Source organism: Triturus cristatus, chromosome 1_2 (assembly GCF_964204655.1).
Source record: "Triturus cristatus chromosome 1_2, aTriCri1.1, whole genome shotgun sequence".
Taxonomy (NCBI): Eukaryota; Metazoa; Chordata; class Amphibia; order Caudata; family Salamandridae; genus Triturus; species Triturus cristatus.
Genome location: NC_140580.1, coordinates 37,280,553 through 37,302,511, shown reverse-complemented (window position 1 = coordinate 37,302,511; position 21,959 = coordinate 37,280,553). Strand labels below are relative to the sequence as shown.

At 37.9% G+C, this 21,959-nt stretch overlaps 1 protein-coding gene across 1 annotated transcript in view; it reads left to right on the top strand.

Annotated features, from left to right (window-relative positions):
* LOC146866699 (importin-9-like) overlaps positions 1-20,710 on the top strand; it is an 89,032-nt gene extending 68,322 nt beyond the window's left edge. Inside the window, exons 3-6 of the mRNA XM_085600436.1 lie at positions 1,504-1,590; positions 3,479-3,680; positions 18,548-18,634; positions 20,524-20,710. Of these exons, the coding sequence (XP_085456562.1) occupies positions 1,504-1,554 (51 nt within the window). The 3' untranslated portion in view covers positions 1,555-1,590; positions 3,479-3,680; positions 18,548-18,634; positions 20,524-20,710. The remainder of the gene's footprint in view (positions 1-1,503; positions 1,591-3,478; positions 3,681-18,547; positions 18,635-20,523) is intronic.
* Positions 20,711-21,959: the final 1,249 nt, after the last annotated feature.

The following is a 21,959-nucleotide window of genomic DNA, read 5'->3' as shown; positions in this document are numbered from 1 at the left end:
AACACTGTTAGCAGAAGCCGCGTTAGGGCCTCCCAGTGCCCCCCGCAGAAGTTCCCTTGAGCCTCGCAGGCATGTCCTCGCTGTCAGACTTGATGGAATGTCGGAGAAATCCACCGAAGAACACCGTGACAGTCGTGGACTTCACTGCAGCTCCAGCGCATACTCGTAGCCACCAGCTGGGATATTTACACCGCCAAGGGGGAGAGAGGTAAGGTGGCTTCTACTCAGACGCCGTCTTGCTGCTGCTATTTTAAAGAGCACTCCACTTTTATTTGTCAAGCATTTTCATACTGATAGAATGAGTTTAGTTCACAGATCAGTAGAAGGCTGATCAAGAGAAGATCTGGTTTGTATAAGGGGCGGAATAGTCTCCGCAGCAAAGATGCCTAGTATTACGGTAGTGACATCAATAGTGAAGTTTAAGTCAAATATTTTTGTATAAAGTTTTGTATTTGAAGCCAAGCAAGAGTTTTTAAACATGGATTAACAAACATTCCTGATCCTTTTGGATGACGGTGCTTTTAGTGAACTAAGGTGCAAGTTAGAGGGGATGTGTACCCTATACGTGGGCTGAATTCTTTTTGTACATGGAGCAATATTCTAGTCTATTAATGCAAGCAAAAGAGGTTTTTCTCCAGCATACGTTGTGAGTTCTTGTATTTGAAGGTTCTCTCATATGTGATAAGGAACAAAATGGAGGCTTAGTGAAATAAATTGTCTATGATCATGCAGTTTGGTCAAGCAGGGAAACTGGGATTCATTCCAAATTCTCCAGTTTCACACTGTGCAATTCTGTCTAGATAGACAATCTTTTTCTGGGATCAGAGGTTAATGCTTTATCCTTAATTCTTGGAGGATTTGAGTAGAGTGTGCAGGATCTGCGGAATCCACATTTTATTTTTGATAGTTTTGCATAGGACCAACCTTGCCCAAGGATATGAGAGTTTGCTAGTGACCGGGTATTGCCAGTTCCACATTTATAGCATGCACTGTTTTTGAGGTGGCATTCTGGCATGCGCTTTAAAGCAAGTCTTCCATTGCAAATTTTGGTGAACCCTAAGGTGGTTCATACTACTGAAATCAATAGGATCTGTGGAACTCCGTTAAGGGGGGGGGGGGGCAGAGGGGAGGATGTGTGGGGGCAGGAGGGCTTATGTGCAATCTGCTTCTACAAATGTGTGTGATGTTAGTAACCATTCCTGTAACGTTGAGGTTTTTAGACTTTACACACAACGTTTATTTTCCTGTCTTTATTAAAACAATGCACTTTTCCCTCTGCCTGGTATCTGGTGTGGGTACTACATATCGTCATGAATGTAAACTTAACTTATCCGTTTGAGGGCCCATTGCTGGTTGGATTTCTCAGCTGCTTGTATCATTGCCTTCTCGTTAAGGACTGTGGTAAATTTTCAGGGCTCTATGTAACAAACTTTTACATTACCAAATTAAAGAAAAACGAAATACTGCATGTTTGAAGCTTAAATCTGATGATTGTCTTTCCAGCTTGCATCGGTTGTTCTGAAACAGTATGTGGAAACTCACTGGTGCTCCTAGTCGGAAAAATTTAGATCACCGGAGACCACTGAAAGGGTATGTATTTGGATTGCCATTAACCATTACACACTCCTTGGTGTACTAGGTTAGATCTTAAGGTTTCCCACTAGCTTAAATGTTAGGGTTTTCTGATAATGAGTATCTAACCTGTGTGCCTTGACTGACTTATGATAAAGGTAATTGTATATTTCTGGTTCTCCTATTTTCCTAACTCTGGGTGGACAAAATGGTATATTGTGAAACTGCTTGTGTGTCCTGCATCCTGCTTCTTGAACCAAACTCTCTGCCACCAACAAAGCATCCAAAAATAATTAGTTGCAGTGAGCATGCTGTTTTTAATTACTTGCATGCAGGGAATTACTGCCTTGTCTGAGAATGATCACAGCCCGGGGTTTGCAAGCATATTTGTAAGTTTGTGCGAGTAGAGTATGACCTTAAGTGTTGTAGTCGAAGAGTGTCTCAGGGGATGATCTAAATTTAAGTGACACAGTAACGAACTATGTAGGTCTTAATAAAGGTATGAGGTGTACAGATTCTCAGTTATGTTTACTGTTAAAAATTGGGTTTTTGTTTGGCAGAGGTATGCATCCTGTGCAAGCAGGTACCACAATCCTAAACAGGTTAAGTCAGATACACACCCTAAATTAACCTGTGCTCACCCTCTGGTAGCTTGGCACAGAGCTGTCAGGCTTCTCTTCAGAGATAGAGTGTAAAGTATTTGAGAAACCATTCAAACAGTGGAAACACATCACAAAAAGATACCACACCTGGTTAGAAAACTATAGCTTAATTTAAAGAACAAAACAAGACCAAAAGGACAAAGGTCCAGTAAGTATAACCGCAGTTATGAATTTTTAAAGAATAAACTGAATTGCAGTGATTAACAACATAAATCATGAAAAAGGGCTATCTGGTTGCGCTACACTGAGTCAAATCCAAAAGTTCAGGCCAACCACGATGGAGTGCTGGTCAGATACAGGGACCAGCCTTGGCCCGCTGTAATGTACCATATTTGCGTCCACCATGAGGACCAGAGTACGCAGTGTGATACTTAGGATAAAGGCGGGTGATGCGTCAGAACTAGGGTCGATGCACTGCGCAGTTGGGGCTGCGTTGCAGTGGGACCTCACAGTGGTGGTGATGCGTTGCGGTCAATCCTTGCAGTAGTGGGGATGCGTCATCGTCGAGGGAGATGCACCGGTTCCGAACCGCACACATCTTCGATGCATGCTTTTTTGCTGGAGCAGCAGTTTATACCTACTTCCAAGGGCCCAGGACTGGGTTGGCACCACTTGGGATCAATAATCACAATCTTTGGAAGGGTGATCCCTTAAAGTCCCTACATTTACCTGAGCTCAACCCCCAGGTAGCTATGACGCAGAGCAGTTTGAGAAAATGTGTATTTATTCAGTACTAAAGTAATATTTAGCAGTGGAAATGCAAATCAATGAAAATCCCAAAATGAATTGGAAAAACAGAGTAAAATGTCATCAACAGAATGGCACCAAATTATCAAAAATCCTATTAGGGTAACCCAGATACCACACAGTAGTAGTAGTAATCAATGGTTGCAGTAGAACAGGACATGGGCGCAGTTTGACACTGACCGCGTTGAAGTGATTAGGTCATGCTGGTCAAACATTTTACCCTCTTACTCTAATCCTTTAAGTCCCAGTCCACCACAGAAGTACACTTCTAAAGGCCCACAGGACCTCAGGGGAGGCACTTAAAAATTCACAGAGTAGGCCAATAGGAGGGCCCAGTCCTGGTCGGCTTGCCACTGGTCAGGTCGGTGTCTGCAGGAAAAGGTCTCTTGTAGCATTTTTAAATTAGTTTTTCCTGCAGCGATTACTTTATTCCATGTGCCCTAGTTCATCCTATTTTTTTAGGTATGCCTCAAACTGTACTGCTTTTGATCTTGCAGGCGAAAATGGTCATCAGGCAGCTGCTTCCCAACGGGCTGAGGGAGTCAATCAGGAAGGTGCGCTCCAGCGTGGCCTATGCGGTATCTGCGATAGCGCACTGGGACTGGCCTGAGGCCTGGCCTCAGCTTTTCAACTTGCTGATGGAGATGCTCGTCAATGGAGATCTGAATGCAGTGCATGGAGCCATGAGGGTTTTGACTGGTGAGTCCCATGAGTGCCTAAGACCTAGCTGTACAGGCTTCTATACAGCAATGGATGAAAGGGAGGGGGGGGGGCCTTATTGAGCCAGCCATATATTGTAGCCCTGGCACAGTAGATGGAAGCAAGCACTTACTGGCAAAAACTCTCTCTATCTCTATTAGAGAGATGTCTCTATCTCTATTAGAGATATCTCTATCTCTATTAGAGATGTCTCTATCTCTATTAGAGATGTCTCTATCTCTATCTCTATTAGAGATGTCTATCTCTATTAGAGATGTCTCTATCTCTATTAGAGATGTCTCTATCTCTATCTCTATTAGAGATGTCTATCTCTATTAGAGATGTCTCTATCTCTATTAGAGATGTCTCTATCTCTATCTCTATTAGAGATGTCTCTATCTCTATTAGAGATGTCTCTATCTCTATTAGAGATGTCTCTATCTCTATTAGAGATGTCTCATCTCTATTAGAGGTGTCTCTATCTCTATTAGAGATGTCTATCTCTATTAGAGATGTCTCTCTATCTCTATCAGAGATGTCTCTAGCTCTATCTCTATCTCCATTAGAGATATATCTATCTCTATTAGAGAGATGTCTCTATCTCTATTAGAGATGTCTCTATCTCTATTAGAGATGTCTCTATCTCGATTAGAGATGTCTCTAGCTCTATCTCTATTAGAGATCTCTCTATCTCTATTAGAGATGTCTCTATCTCTATCTCTATCTCCATTAGAGATATCTATCTCCATTAGAGATATCTATCTCCATTAGAGATATCTATCTCTATTAGAGATCTCTATCTCTATCTCTATTAGAGATGTCTCTATCTCTATCTCCATTAGAGATCTCTATCTCTATCTCTATTGGAGATATCTCTATCTCTATCTCTATTAGAGATCTCTATCTCTATTAGAGATCTCTATCTCTATTAGAGATGTCTCTATCTCCATCTCTATCAGAGATATCTCTATATCTATCTCTATTAGAGATATCTCTATATCTATCTCTATTAGAGATATCTCTATCTCTATCTCGATAAATATAGATAGATCTATCTCTATCTCGATAAATATAGATAGATCTATCTCTATCTCTCTATTAGAGGTGTCTCTATCTCTATTAGAGGTGTCTCTATCTCTATTAGAGGTGTCTCTATCTCTATTAGAGGTGTCTCTATCTCTATTAGAGGTGTCTCTATCTCTATCTCCATTAGAGATGTCTCTATCTCTTATAGAGATCTCTATCTCTATTAGAGATCTCTATCTCTATTAGAGATGTCTCTATCTCTATTAGAGATGTCTCTATCTCTATTAGAGATGTCTCTATCTCTATTAGAGATGTCTCTATCTCTATCTCTATCTCGATAAATATAGATAGATCTATCTCTATCTCGATAAATATAGATAGATCTATCTCTATCTCTCTCTCTATTAGAGATGTCTCTCTATCTATTAGAGATGTCTCTCTCTCTATTAGAGATGTCTCTCTCTCTATTAGAGATGTCTCTATCTCTATTAGAGATGTCTCTATCTCTATTAGAGATGTCTCTATCTCTATTAGAGATGTCTCTATCTCTATTAGAGATATCTCTATCTCTATTAGAGATAGAGATATCTCTATTAGAGATAGAGATATCTCTATTAGAGATGTCTCTATCTCTATTAGAGACGTCTCTATCTCTATTAGAGATGTCTCTATCTCTATCTCTATTAGAGCTATCTTTATCTCTATTAGAGATCTCTATCTCTATCGGAGATATCTCTATCTCTATTGGAGATGTCTTTATCTCTATTGGAGATGTCTTTATCTCTATTAGAGATATCTCTATCTCTATTGGAGATATCTCTATTGGAGATATCTCTATCTCTATTGGAGATATCTCTATCTCTATTGGAGATATCTCTATCTCTATTAGAGATGTCTCTATTGGAGATATCTCTATCTCTATTAGTGATGTCTATCTCTATCTCTATTAGAGATGTCTCTATCTCTATTAGAGTTGTCTATCTCTATTAGAGATATCTCTCTCTATCTCTATTAGAGATATCTCTCTATCTCTATTAGAGATATATCTATCTCTATCTATATCTCTATTAGAGATGTCTCTATCTCTATTATAGATATCTCTCTATTAGAGATGTCTGTCTCTATTAGAGATGTCTGTCTCTATTAGAGATGTCTCTATCTCTATTAGAGATGTCTCTATCTTTATTAGAGATATCTCTATCTCTATTAGAGATATCTCTATCTCTATTAGAGATATCTCTATCTCTATTAGAGATATCTCTATCTCTATTGGAGATATCTCTATCTCTATTGGAGATATCTCTATCTCTATTAGAGATATCTCTATCTCTATTAGTGATGTCTATCTCTATCTCTATTAGAGATATCTCTATCTCTATTAGAGATATCTCTATCTCTATCTCTATTAGAGATATCTCTATCTCTATCTCTATTAGAGATATCTCTATCTCTATTAGAGATATATCTATCTCTATTGGAGATATCTCTATCTCTATTGGAGATATCTCTATCTCTATTAGTGATGTCTATCTCTATCTCTATTAGAGATATCTCTATCTCTATTAGAGATGTCTCTATCTCTATTAGAGATGTCTCTATCTCTCTCTATTAGAGATGTCTCTATCTCTATTAGAGATATCTCTATCTCTATTAGAGATGTCTCTATCTCTATTAGAGATGTCTCTATCTCTATTAGAGATATCTCTATCTCTATTAGAGATATCTCTATCTCTATTAGAGATATCTCTATCTCTATTAGAGATATCTCTATCTCTATCTCTATTAGAGATATCTCTATCTCTATCTCTATTAGAGATATCTATCTCTTTATTAGAGATCTATCTCTATTAGAGATCTCTCTCTCTATCTCTATTAGAGATGTCTCTATCTCTATCTCTGTCTTTATTAGAGATGTCTCTATCTCTATTAGAGATGTCTTTATCTCTATTAGAGATATCTCTCTCTATTAGAGATGTCTCTATCTCTATTAGAGATATCTCTATTAGAGATATCTATCTCTATTAGAGATCTCTATCTCTATTAGAGATATCTCTATCTATCTCTATTAAAGATGTCTCTATCTCTATCTCTATTAGAGATGTCTACCTCTATTAGAGATATCTCTATCTCTATTAGAGATATCTCTCTTAGAGATGTCTCTATCTCTCTTAGAGATGTCTCTATCTCTCTTAGAGATGTCTCTATCTCTCTTAGAGATGTCTCTATCTCTCTTAGAGATGTCTCTATCTCTATTAGAGATGTCTCTATCTCTATTAGAGATGTCTCTTTCTCTATTAGAGATGTCTCTTTCTCTATTAGAGATGTCTCTATCTCTATTAGAGATGTCTCTATCTCTATTAGAGATGTCTATCTCTATTAGAGATATCTCTCTATTAGAGATATCTCTCTATTAGAGATATATCTCTATCTCTATTAGAGATATATCTCTATCTCTATTAGAGATGTCTCTATCTCTATTAGAGATGTCTCTATAGATATCTCTATCTCCATTAGAGATATCTCTATTAGAGATCTCTATCTTTATCTCTTCGAGATGTCTCTATCTCTACTAGAGATCTCTATCTCTATTAGAGATCTCTATCTCTATTAGAGATGTCTCTATCTCTATTAGAGATGTCTCTATCTCCATCTCTATCAGAGATATCTCTATATCTATCTCTATTAGAGATATCTCAATCTCTATCTCTATCTCGATAAATATAGATAGATCTATCTCTATCTCGATAAATATAGATAGATCTATCTCTATCTCTCTCTATTAGAGATGTCTCTATCTTCATTAGAGATGTCTCTATTAGAGGTGTCTCTCTATCTCTATTAGAGATGTCTCTCTATCTCTATTAGAGATGTCTCTCTATCTCTATTAGAGATGTCTCTGTCTCTATTAGAGATGTCTCTGTCTCTATTAGAGATGTCTCTGTCTCTATTAGAGATGTCTCTGTCTCTAGAGATCTCTATCTCTATTAGAGATGTCTATCTCTAATAGAGATATCTCTCTATTAGAGATGTCTCTATCTCTATCTCTATTAGAGATGTCTCTATCTCTATTAGAGATCTCTATCTCTATTGGAGATATCTCGATCTCTATTGGAGATGTCTCATCTCTATTAGAGGTGTCTCTATCTCTATTAGAGATATCTCTATCTCTATTAGAGATATCTCTATCTCTATTAGAGATATCTCTATCTCTATTAGTGATGTCTATCTCTATCTCTATTAGAGATATCTCTATCTCTATTAGAGATGTCTCTCTATCTCTATTAGAGATGTCTCTATCTCTATTAGAGATCTCTATCTCTATTGGAGATGTCTCTAGCTCTATTGGAGATGTCTATCTCTATTAGAGATCTCTATCTCTATTAGAGATGTCTCTATCTCTATTAGAGATCTCTATCTCTATTAGAGATGTCTCTATCTCTATTAGAGATATCTCTATCTCTATTAGAGATATCTCTATCTCTATTAGAGATATCTCTATCTCTATTAGAGATCTCTATCTCTATTAGAGATGTCTCTATCTCTATTAGAGATATCTCTATCTCTATTAGAGATCTCTATCTCTATTAGAGATCTCTATCTCTATTAGAGATCTCTATCTCTATTAGAGATCTCTATCTCTATTAGAGATGTCTCTATCTCTATTAGAGATCTCTATCTCTATTGGAGATCTCTATCTCTATTGGAGATATCTCGATCTCTATTGGAGATGTCTCATCTCTATTAGAGGTGTCTCTATCTCTATTAGAGATGTCTATCTCTATTGGAGATGTCTATCTCTATTAGAGATGTCTCTCTATCTCTATTAGAGATGTCTCTCTATCTCTATTAGAGATGTCTCTATCTCTATTAGAGATCTCTATCTCTACTAGAGATGTCTCTATCTCTATTAGAGATATCTCTATCTCTCTTAGAGATATCTCTATCTCTATTAGAGATATCTCTATCTCTATTAGAGATCTCTCTCTATTAGAGATCTCTCTATCGCTATTAGAGATGTCTCTCGCTATTAGAGATGTCTCTCTCTATCTCTATTAGAGATCTCTATTAGAGATCTCTATCTCTATTAGAGATCTCTATCTCTATTAGAGATCTCTATCGCTATTAGAGATGTCTCTATCGCTATTAGAGATGTGTCTATCTCTATTAGAGATCTCTATCTCTATTAGAGATCTCTCTCTATTAGAGATCTCTATCTCTATTAGAGATGTCTCTATTAGAGATGTCACTATCTCTATTAGAGATGTCTCTATCTCTATTAGAGATGTCTCTAGAGATGTCTCTATCTCTATTAGAGATGTCTCTATCTCTATTAGAGATGTCTCTATCTCTTATAGAGATCTCTATCTCTATTAGAGATCTCTATCTCTATTAGAGATGTCTCTATCTCTATTAGAGATGTCTCTATCTCTATTAGAGATGTCTCTATCTCTATTAGAGATGTCTCTATCTCTATTAGAGATCTCTATTAGAGATGTCTCTATCTCTATTAGAGATCTCTATTAGAGATGTCTCTATCTCTATTAGAGATGTCTCTATCTCTATTAGAGATGTCTCTATCTCTATTAGAGATGTCTCTATCTCTATCTCTATTAGAGATCTCTATCTCTATTAGAGATCTCCATCTCTATTAGAGATATCTCTATATCTATCTCTATTAGAGATATCTCTATCTCTATTAGAGATATCTCAATCTCTATCTCTATCTCGATAAATATAGATAGATCTATCTCTATCTCTCTATTAGAGATGTCTCTATCTCTATTAGAGATGTCTCTATCTCTATTAGAGGTGTCTCTCTATCTCTATTAGAGATGTCTCTCTATCTCTATTAGAGATGTCTCTATCTCTATTAGAGATGTCTCTATCTCTATTAGAGATGTCTCTATCTCTATTAGAGATGTCTCTATCTCTATCTCTATCTCTATTAGAGATGTCTCTATCTCTATTAGAGATGTCTCTATCTCTATTAGAGGTGTCTCTATCTCTATTAGAGGTGTCTCTATCTCTATTAGAGATGTCTCTCTATCTCTATCAGAGATGTCTCTAGCTCTATCTCTATCTCCATTAGAGATATATCTATCTCTATTAGAGAGATGTCTCTATCTCTATTAGAGATGTCTCTATCTCTATTAGAGATGTCTCTATCTCTATTAGAGATCTCTATCTCTATTAGAGATCTCTATCAGAGATCTCTATCTCTATTAGAGATGTCTCTATCTCCATCTCTATCAGAGATATCTCTATATCTATCTCTATTAGAGATATCTCAATCTCTATCTCTATCTCGATAAATATAGATAGATCTATCTCTATCTCGATAAATATAGATAGATCTATCTCTATCTCGATAAATATAGATAGATCTATCTCTATCTCTACCTCTCTCTATCAGAGATGTCTCTAGCTCTATCTCTATCTCCATTAGAGATATATCTATCTCTATTAGAGGTGTCTCTATCTCCATTAGAGATGTCTCTATCTCTATTAGAGATGTCTCTATCTCTTATAGAGATCTCTATCTCTATTAGAGATCTCTATCTCTATTAGAGATGTCTCTATCTCTATTAGAGATGTCTCTATCTCTATTAGAGATGTCTCTATCTCTATTAGAGATGTCTCTATCTCTATTAGAGATCTCTATTAGAGATGTCTCTATCTCTATTAGAGATCTCTATTAGAGATGTCTCTATCTCTATTAGAGATGTCTCTATCTCTATTAGAGATGTCTCTATCTCTATCTCTATTAGAGATCTCTATCTCTATTAGAGATCTCCATCTCTATTAGAGATATCTCTATATCTATCTCTATTAGAGATATCTCTATCTCTATTAGAGATATCTCAATCTCTATCTCTATCTCGATAAATATAGATAGATCTATCTCTATCTCTCTATTAGAGATGTCTCTATCTCTATTAGAGGTGTCTCTCTATCTCTATTAGAGATGTCTCTCTATCTCTATTAGAGATGTCTCTATCTCTATTAGAGATGTCTCTATCTCTATTAGAGATGTCTCTATCTCTATTAGAGATGTCTCTATCTCTATTAGAGATGTCTCTATCTCTATTAGAGATGTCTCTATCTCTATTAGAGATGTCTCTATCTCTATTAGAGGTGTCTCTATCTCTATTAGAGGTGTCTCTATCTCTATTAGAGATGTCTCTCTATCTCTATCAGAGATGTCTCTAGCTCTATCTCTATCTCCATTAGAGATATATCTATCTCTATTAGAGAGATGTCTCTATCTCTATTAGAGATGTCTCTATCTCTATTAGAGATGTCTCTATCTCTATTAGAGATCTCTATCTCTATTAGAGATCTCTATCAGAGATCTCTATCTCTATTAGAGATGTCTCTATCTCCATCTCTATCAGAGATATCTCTATATCTATCTCTATTAGAGATATCTCAATCTCTATCTCTATCTCGATAAATATAGATAGATCTATCTCTATCTCGATAAATATAGATAGATCTATCTCTATCTCGATAAATATAGATAGATCTATCTCTATCTCTACCTCTCTCTATCAGAGATGTCTCTAGCTCTATCTCTATCTCCATTAGAGATATATCTATCTCTATTAGAGGTGTCTCTATCTCCATTAGATATGTCTCTATCTCTATTAGAGATGTCTCTATCTCTTATAGAGATCTCTATCTCTATTAGAGATCTCTATCTCTATTAGAGATGTCTCTATCTCTATTAGAGATGTCTCTATCTCTATTAGAGATGTCTCTATCTCTATTAGAGATGTTTCTATCTCTATCTCTATCTCGATAAATATAGATAGATCTATCTCTATCTCGATAAATATAGATAGATCTATCTCTATCTCTACCTCTCTCTATTAGAGATGTCTCTCTCTCTATTAGAGATGTATCTCTCTATTAGAGATGTCTCTATCTCTATCTCTATTAGAGATGTCTCTATCTCTATTAGAGATGTCTCTATCTCTATTAGAGATGTCTATCTCTATTAGAGATGTCTATCTCTATTAGAGACATCTCTATCTCTATTAGTGATGTCTATCTCTATCTCTATTAGAGATATCTCTATCTCTATTAGAGATGTCTCTATCTCTATTAGAGATGTCTCTATCTCTATTAGAGATGTCTCTATCTCTATCTCTATTAGAGCTATCTTTATCTCTATTAGAGATCTCTATCTCTATTGGAGATATCTCTATTGGAGATGTCTTTATCTCTATTAGAGATATCTCTATCTCTATTGGAGATATCTCTCTATTGGAGATATCTCTATCTCTATTGGAGATATCTCTATCTCTATTGGAGATATCTCTATCTCTATTAGAGATGTCTCTATTGGAGATATCTCTATCTCCATTAGTGATGTCTATCTCTATCTATCTCTATTAGAGATGTCTCTATCTCTATTAGAGTTGTCTATCTCTATTAGAGATATCTCTCTCTATCTCTATTAGAGATATCTCTCTATCTCTATTAGAGATATATCTATCTCTATCTATATCTCTATTAGAGATGTCTCTATCTCTATTAGAGATATCTCTCTATTAGAGATGTCTGTCTCTATTAGAGATGTCTCTATCTCTATTAGAGATGTCTCTATCTCTATTAGAGATGTCTCTATCTCTATTAGAGATGTCTCTATCTCTATTAGAGATATCTCTAGCTCTATTAGAGATATCTCTATCTCTATTAGAGATATCTCTATCTCTATTAGAGATATCTCTATCTCTATTAGAGATATCTCTATCTCTATTAGAGATATCTATCAGAGATATCTCTATCTCTATTGGAGATATCTCTATCTCTATTGGAGATATCTCTATCTCTATTGGAGATATCTCTATCTCTATTGGAGATATCTCTATCTCTATTAGTGATGTCTATCTCTATCTCTATTAGAGATATCTCTATTAGAGATATCTCTATCTCTATTAGAGATATCTCCAATAGAGATATCTCTATCTCTATTGGAGATATCTCTATCTCTATTGGAGATATATCTATCTCTATTAGAAATGTCTCTTTCTCTAATAGAGATGTCTCTATCTCTCTCTATTAGAGATGTCTCTATCTCTCTCTATTAGAGATGTCTCTATCTCTCTCTATTAGAGCTGTCTCTATCGCTCTCTATTAGAGATGTCTCTATCTCTCTCTATTAGAGATGTCTCTATCTCTATTAGAGATATCTCTCTCTATCTCTATTAGAGATATCTCTCTATCTCTATTAGAGATATATCTATCTCTATCTATCTCTATTAGAGATGTCTCTATCTCTATTAGAGATATCTCTCTATTAGAGATGTCTCTATCTCTATTAGAGATGTCTCTATCTCTATTAGAGATATCTCTATCTCTATTAGAGATATCTCTATCTCTATTAGAGATATCTCTATCTCTATTAGAGATATCTCTATCTCTATTGGAAATATCTCTATCTCTATTGGAGATATCTCTATCTCTATTAGAGATATCTCTATCTCTATTAGTGATGTCTATCTCTATTAGAGATATCTCTATCTCTATTAGAGATATCTCTATCTCTATCTCTATTAGAGATATCTCTATCTCTATTGGAGATATCTCTATCTCTATTGGAGATATCTCTATCTCTATTGGAGATATCTCTATTAGTGATGTCTATCTCTATCTCTATTAGAGATATCTCTATCTCTATCTCTATTAGAGATATCTCTATCTCTATTGGAGATATCTCTATCTCTATTGGAGATATCTCTATCTCTATTGGAGATATCTCTATCTCTATTAGTGATGTCTATCTCTATCTCTATTAGAGATATCTATCTCTTAATTAGAGATCTCTATTAGAGATATCTCTATCTCTATTAGTGATGTCTATCTCTATTTGAGATATCTCTATCTCTATTAGAGATATCTCTATCTCTATTGGAGATATCTCTATCTCTATTAGAGATCTATCTCTCTATTAGAGATATCTCTATCTCTATTAGAGATGTCTCTATCTCTCTCTATTAGAGATGTCTCTATCTCTATTAGAGATGTCTCTATCTCTATTAGAGATGTCTATCTCTATTAGAGATGTCTCTATCTCTATTAGAGATATCTCTATCTCTATTAGAGATATCTCTATCTCTATTAGAGATCTATCTCTCTATTAGAGATATCTCTATCTCTATTAGAGATATCTCTATCTCTATTAGAGATATCTCTATCTCTATCTCTATTAGAGATATCTATCTCTTTATTAGAGATCTCTATTAGAGATATCTCTATCTCTATTAGAGATCTATCTCTATTAGAGATCTCTCTCTATCTCTATTAGAGATGTCTCTATCTCTATCTCTGTCTCTATTAGAGATATCTCTATCTCCATTAGAGATGTCTCTATCTCTATTAGAGATATCTCTCTCTATTAGAGATGTCTCTATCTCTATCTCTGTCTCTATTAGAGATATCTCTATCTCTCTTAGAGATATCTCTATCTCTATTAGAGATATCTCTATTAGAGATGTCTCTATCTCTATTAGAGATATCTCTCTATTAGAGATATCTCTATTAGAGATATCTCTCTATCTCTATTAGAGATATCTCTCTATCTCTATTAGAGATATCTCTCTATCTCTATTAGAGATGTCTCTATCTCTATTAGAGATGTCTCTATAGATATCTCTATCTCCATTAAAGATATCTCTACTAGAGATCTCTATCTCTATTAGCGATATCTCTATCTCTATTAGAGATGTCTCTATCTCTTTCTCTAGCTCTATTAGAGATGTCTCTATCTCTATTAGAGATGTCTCTATCTCTATTAGAGATGTCTCTATCTCTATTAGAGATGTCTCTATCTCTATTAGAGATGTCTCTATAGATATCTCTATCTCCATTAGAGATATCTCTATTAGAGATCTATCTTTATCTCTATTCGAGATGTCTCTATCTCTACTAGAGATCTCTATCTCTATCAGAGATCTCTATCTCTATTAGCGATATCTCTATCTCTATTAGAGATGTCTCTATCTCTATCTCTATTAGAGATATATCTCTATCTCTATTAGAGATATCTCTATCTCTATTGGAGATATCTCTCTATCTCTATTAGAGATGTCTCTTTCTCTAGCTCTATTAGAGATGTCTATCTCTATTAGAGATGTCTCTATCTCTATTAGAGATGTCTCTATCTCTATTAGAGATGTCTCTATCTCTATTAGAGATGTCTCTATCTCTATTAGAGATGTCTCTATCTCTATTAGAGATGTCTCTATCTCTATTAGAGATGTCTCTATCTCTATTAGAGATAGATCTATCTCTATCTCGATAAATAGAGATAGATCTATCTATCTCTATCTCTCTCTATTAGAGATGTCTCTCTAGCTCTATTAGAGATGTCTCTATCTCTATTAGAGATGTCTCTATCTCTATTGGAGATGTCTATCTCTATGCCACCCATCCTCTCCCTTTACCTCCTCCCCCTTTGAATGTGGCTTGCCAGATACCCGTATCCCGAGGAACCACTGTTCATAAGCCTGAAATTCTTGCTTACAATAGATATTTTTACTATTTACCCCCAATATTCCCTGTTGCGATATCGTCCAAAAGTTTCTGTCATTGAACTTCAGAAGTGGAACTGAAATTCTGGCATTTGTATATCTCCTTCAACCTGGCTGGATTTTGTAAGAAAACCAAGGCCCCTGCAGATTGAAATGGGGTCATTAATTGCCTGAGCCGTAATCTCCTTTCGACCGTAGCATGTGACGGCTTGACGAAGCAAAAAGTCGGCACAATAAATCAATTTGGCACTCGGTAGAGATTTTCTCCGGAGGAATGCCCTGATGGTGAAATAGGGAATCTGTGAGCACATTGAACTTCCTTGTCCCAATCTCCTGTAGAAAGCTCTGGTAGGGGGCCTCTCAGCATATTTACTACGAACTTTCTTACATTGTTGCCCTCACAGTTCTCCGGGCCCCCTAACAGCCTTAGAGTATTGCGCCGCTGCTGGTTCTCATAGTCCTCGAGCTTCCACATCACATCCTTTTATAGTACTGTCCTGCAATGAGGCCTGCGCCTTCAACATTACCACTGTGCTTTCCAGCATTTCCAATACGTGACTCCACCATATTCAGTCGCTCAGCAATGTCCGAGCAGATCTTTCAAACTTTCTGTACGGAGCCTTGGAGTTTTAGTGGCTAGCCGTGCCTGTCGATTGTCGGTTTTAACAGCACCCTGAAAGGCTCGCAGGGACTGCAAGATCAGAGCCAGTGAGGACTCGGCGGGGTTTACTCGCTTCATATGATCTGAGATCCCATTGGAATTCACCGCCGTTTGCATCTCACCTTCATCTATCCCCTCGGGGGGGGGGGAGCATTTGTGTTGCTAAATAGTCCCACCCTACTTCCGCCACCATCTTGTGCTCCCCTGGGATCTTCCGTTTGTTTTTTTTTCTTTGTGGTTGTGGCTATCTCTGAAGGGCTGGTATTATCTGAGGAGGAGCCCCACACCATCCTCCTCACTACTGATAGATAGGCTAATGTCTGAAACCTCTGACTCTTCTGTCAGTGAGATTAATTTTTCCCCGGTACATCTGGGGTCAAACAGCCAACTTCCATATTTGGCCCTCACTTCCTCCAAGAGAGTGTAGCCCAGTCTTGCTAGCCACAGCTGTTACTCTGCTTTCCTGTTCGCTATTAGTTATGCCAGACATACCCGCATCCATCATCCGGGGTCGAGTGCCCTCCTCTAAGACGTCTTCCCTCGGACTAATATGTACGGCATGTACATGTGCCTCTATGATGGTGTTCTCACAATTTTCCTGCCAGGGAGTCATGTTTCCCCCGTCCGGGACGTCTGACCTTTTACTTTGTCCAGTGGGTGTTTGCACTGCAGATGTTATTGCTTGGTCAGTTTCTGATATATGGTCGCTTCAAGCCCTGTCCATATCCTCATTGCCATTGTTAATGCTGGAATCCTTTTGCATCTCAATTTGGGTGACCCATTCCCCACCCAAAGCTTTGGGTGAGAAGATGTTTAAGATGGATGGTTGCGAGTTCCCTACATCCGTAGGTGGTTTAGCTCACCGTAGATTTCTTTTTCCTGGAAGTTCAATTTTGTGATGTTCGATTTTTCCCTGTTTGTCGCGTTTATTTAGCCGTAGCTCCCCTTTTTGAGATCTATTTTCAAATCAAAGCCCTCACGCCGCAACTGTACGGCAGTAGTGGTCGTTCGCTGCTTTTACCCTTCCTTGAGCAGCCATTGCAACGGTCTTGGTGTTGGGCTCGTGCCCTGTTTCTAGCAGTGCTCCAGCCGATAGCGTGTTAGTTTCTTGGCAGCCACCGTAGGCGTGCCCGGAACCTGCTAACACTGTTTGCAGAAGCCGCGTTAGGGCCTCCCAGTGCCCCCCGCAGAAGTTCCCTTGAGCCTCGCAGGCATGTCCTCGCTGTCAGACTTGATGGAATGTCGGAGAAATCCACCGAAGAACACCGTGACAGTCGTGGACTTCACTGCAGCTCCAGCGCATACTCGTAGCCACCAGCTGGGATATTTACACCGCCAAGGGGGAGAGAGGTAAGGTGGCTTCTACTCAGACGCCGTCTTGCTGCTGCTATTTTAAAGAGCACTCCACTTTTATTTGTCAAGCATTTTCATACTGATAGAATGAGTTTAGTTCACAGATCAGTAGAAGGCTGATCAAGAGAAGATCTGGTTTGTATAAGGGGCGGAATAGTCTCCGCAGCAAAGATGCCTAGTATTACGGTAGTGACATCAATAGTGAAGTTTAAGTCAAATATTTTTGTATAAAGTTTTGTATTTGAAGCCAAGCAAGAGTTTTTAAACATGGATTAACAAACATTCCTGATCCTTTTGGATGACGGTGCTTTTAGTGAACTAAGGTGCAAGTTAGAGGGGATGTGTACCCTATACGTGGGCTGAATTCTTTTTGTACATGGAGCAATATTCTAGTCTATTAATGCAAGCAAAAGAGGTTTTTCTCCAGCATACGTTGTGAGTTCTTGTATTTGAAGGTTCTCTCATATGTGATAAGGAACAAAATGGAGGCTTAGTGAAATAAATTGTCTACGATCATGCAGTTTGGTCAAGCAGGGAAACTGGGATTCATTCCAAATTCTCCAGTTTCACACTGTGCAATTCTGTCTAGATAGACAATCTTTTTCTGGGATCAGAGGTTAATGCTTTATCCTTAATTCTTGGAGGATTTGAGTAGAGTGTGCAGGATCTGCGGAATCCACATTTTATTTTTGATAGTTTTGCATAGGACCAACCTTGCCCAAGGATATGAGAGTTTGCTAGTGACCGGGTATTGCCAGTTCCACATTTATAGCATGCACTGTTTTTGAGGTGGCATTCTGGCATGCGCTTTAAAGCAAGTCTTCCATTGCAAATTTTGGTGAACCCTAAGGTGGTTCATACTACTGAAATCAATAGGATCTGTGGAACTCCGTTAAGGGGGGGCGGCAGAGGGGAGGATGTGTGGGGGCAGGAGGGCTTATGTGCAATCTGCTTCTACAAATGTGTGTGATGTTAGTAACCATTCCTGTAACGTTGAGGTTTTTAGACTTTACACACATGGTTTATTTTCCTGTCTTTATTAAAACAATGCACTTTTCCCTCTGCCTGGTATCTGGTGTGGGTACTACATATCGTCATGAATGTAAACTTAACTTATCCGTTTGAGGGCCCATTGCTGGTTGGATTTCTCAGCTGCTTGTATCATTGCCTTCTCGTTAAGGACTGTGGTAAATTTTCAGGGCTCTATGTAACAAACTTTTACATTACCAAATTAAAGAAAAACGAAATACTGCATGTTTGAAGCTTAAATCTGATGATTGTCTTTCCAGCTTGCATCGGTTGTTCTGAAACAGTATGTGGAAACTCACTGGTGCTCCTAGTCGGAAAAATTTAGATCACCGGAGACCACTGAAAGGGTATGTATTTGGATTGCCATTAACCATTACACACTTCTTGGTGTACTAGGTTAGATCTTAAGGTTTCCCACTAGCTTAAATGTTAGGGTTTTCTGATAATGAGTATCTAACCTGTGTGCCTTGACTGACCTATGATAAAGGTAATTGTATATTTCTGGTTCTCCTATTTTCCTAACTCTGGGTGGACAAAATGGTATATTGTGAAACTGCTTGTGTGCCCTGCATCCTGCTTCTTGAACCAAACTCTCTGCCACCAACAAAGCATCCAAAAATAATTAGTTGCAGTGAGCATGCTGTTTTTAATTACTTGCATGCAGGGAATTACTGCCTTGTCTGAGAATGATCACAGCCCGGGGTTTGCAAGCATATTTGTAAGTTTGTGCGAGTAGAGTATGACCTTAAGTGTTGTAGTCGAAGAGTGTCTCAGGGGATGATCTAAATTTAAGTGACACAGTAACGAACTATGTAGGTCTTAATAAAGGTATGAGGTGTACAGATTCTCAGTTATGTTTACTGTTAAAAATTGGGTTTTTGTTTGGCAAAAGGTATGCATCCTGTGCAAGCAGGTACCACAATCCTAAACAGGTTAAGTCAGATACACACCCTAAATTAACCTGTGCTCACCCTCTGGTAGCTTGGCACAGAGCTGTCAGGCTTCTCTTCAGAGATAGAGTGTAAAGTATTTGAGAAACCATTCAAACAGTGGAAACACATCACAAAAAGATACCACACCTGGTTAGAAAACTATAGCTTAATTTAAAGAACAAAACAAGACCAAAAGGACAAAGGTCCAGTAAGTATAACCGCAGTTATGAATTTTTAAAGAATAAACTGAATTGCAGTGATTAACAACATAAATCATGAAAAAGGGCTATCTGGTTGCGCTACACTGAGTCAAATCCAAAAGTTCAGGCCAACCACGATGGAGTGCTGGTCAGATACAGGGACCAGCCTTGGCCCGCTGTAATGTACCATGTTTGCGTCCACCATGAGGACCAGAGTACGCAGTGTGATACTTAGGATAAAGGCGGGTGATGCGTCAGAACTAGGGTCGATGCACTGCGCAGTTGGGGATGCGTTGCAGTGGGACCTCACAGTGGTGGTGATGCGTTGCGGTCAATCCTTGCAGTAGTGGGGATGCGTCATCGTCGAGGGAGATGCACCGGTTCCGAACCGCACACATCTTCGATGCATGCTTTTTTGCTGGAGCAGCAGTTTATACCTACTTCCAAGGGCCCAGGACTGGGTTGGCACCACTTGGGATCAATAATCACAATCTTTGGAAGGGTGATCCCTTAAAGTCCCTACATTTACCTGAGCTCAACCCCCAGGTAGCTATGACGCAGAGCAGTTTGAGAAAATGTGTATTTATTCAGTACTAAAGTAATATTTACCAGTGGAAATGCAAATCAATGAAAATCCCAAAATGAATTGGAAAAACAGAGTAAAATGTCATCAACAGAATGGCACCAAATTGTCAAAAATCCTATTAGGGTAACCCAGATACCACACAGTAGTAGTAGTAATCAATGGTTGCAGTAGAACAGGACATGGGCGCAGTTTGACACTGACCGCGTTGAAGTGATTAGGTCATGCTGGTCAAACATTTTACCCTCTTACTCTAATCCTTTAAGTCCCAGTCCACCACAGAAGTACACTTCTAAAGGCCCACAGGACCTCAGGGGAGGCACTTAAAAATTCACAGAGTAGGCCAACAGGAGGGCCCAGTCCTGGTCGGCTTGCCACTGGTCAGGTCGGTGTCTGCAGGAAAAGGTCTCTTGTAGCATTTTTAAATTAGTTTTTCCTGCAGCGATTACTTTATTCCATGTGCCCTAGTTCATCATATTTTTTTAGGTATGCCTCAAACTGTACTGCTTTTGATCTTGCAGGCGAAAATGGTCATCAGGCAGCTGCTTCCCAATGGGCTGAGGGAGTCAATCAGGAAGGTGCGCTCCAGCGTGGCCTATGCGGTATCTGCGATAGCGCACTGGGACTGGCCTGAGGCCTGGCCTCAGCTTTTCAACTTGCTGATGGAGATGCTCGTCAATGGAGATCTGAATGCAGTGCATGGAGCCATGAGGGTTTTCACTGGTGAGTCCCATGAGTGCCTAAGACCTAGCTGTACAGGCTTCTATACAGCAATGGATGAAAGGGAGGGGGGGGGGCCTTATTGAGCCAGCCATATATTGTAGCCCCGGCACAGTAGATGGAAGCAAGCACTTACTGGCAAAAACTCTCTCTATCTCTATTAGAGATATCTCTATCTCTATTAGAGATGTCTCTATCTCTATTAGAAATGTCTCTATCTCTATTAGAGATATCTCTATCTCTATTAGAGATATCTCTATCTCTATTAGAGATGTTTCTATCTCTATCTCTATTAGAGATGTCTATCTCTATTAGAGATGTCTCTATCTCTGTCTCTGTCTCTATCTCTATTAGAGATGTCTCTATCTCTATTAGAGATGTCTCTATCTCTATTAGAGATGTCTCTATCTCTATTAGAGATGTCTCTATCTCTATTAGAGATGTCTCTATCTCTATTAGAGGTGTCTCTATCTCTATTAGAAATGTCTCTATCTCTATTAGAGATATCTCTATCTCTATTAGAGATATCTCTATCTCTATTAGAGATGTTTCTATCTCTATCTCTATTAGAGATGTCTATCTCTATTAGAGATGTCTCTATCTCTGTCTCTGTCTCTATCTCTATTAGAGATGTCTCTATCTCTATTAGAGATGTCTCTATCTCTATTAGAGATGTCTCTATCTCTATTAGAGGTGTCTCTATCTCTATTAGAGGTGTCTCTATCTCTATTAGAGGTGTCTCTATCTCTATTAGAGATGTCTCTATCTCTATTAGAGGTGTCTCTATCTCTATTAGAGATGTCTATCTCTATTAGAGATGTCTCTCTATCTCTATCAGAGATGTCTCTAGCTCTATCTCTATCTCCATTAGAGATATATCTATCTCTATTAGAGAGATGTCTCTATCTCTATTAGAGATGTCTCTATCTCTATTAGAGATGTCTCTATCTCTATTAGAGATGTCTCTATCTCTATTAGAGATGTCTCTATCTCTATCTCTATTAGAGATGTCTCTATCTCTATTAGAGGTGTCTCTATCTCTATTAGAGGTGTCTCTATCTCTATTAGAGGTGTCTCTATCTCTATTAGAGGTGTCTCTATCTCTATTAGAGGTGTCTCTATCTCTATTAGAGATGTCTCTATCTCTATTAGAGGTGTCTCTATCTCTATTAGAGATGTCTATCTCTATTAGAGATGTCTATCTCTATTAGAGATGTCTCTCTATCTCTATCAGAGA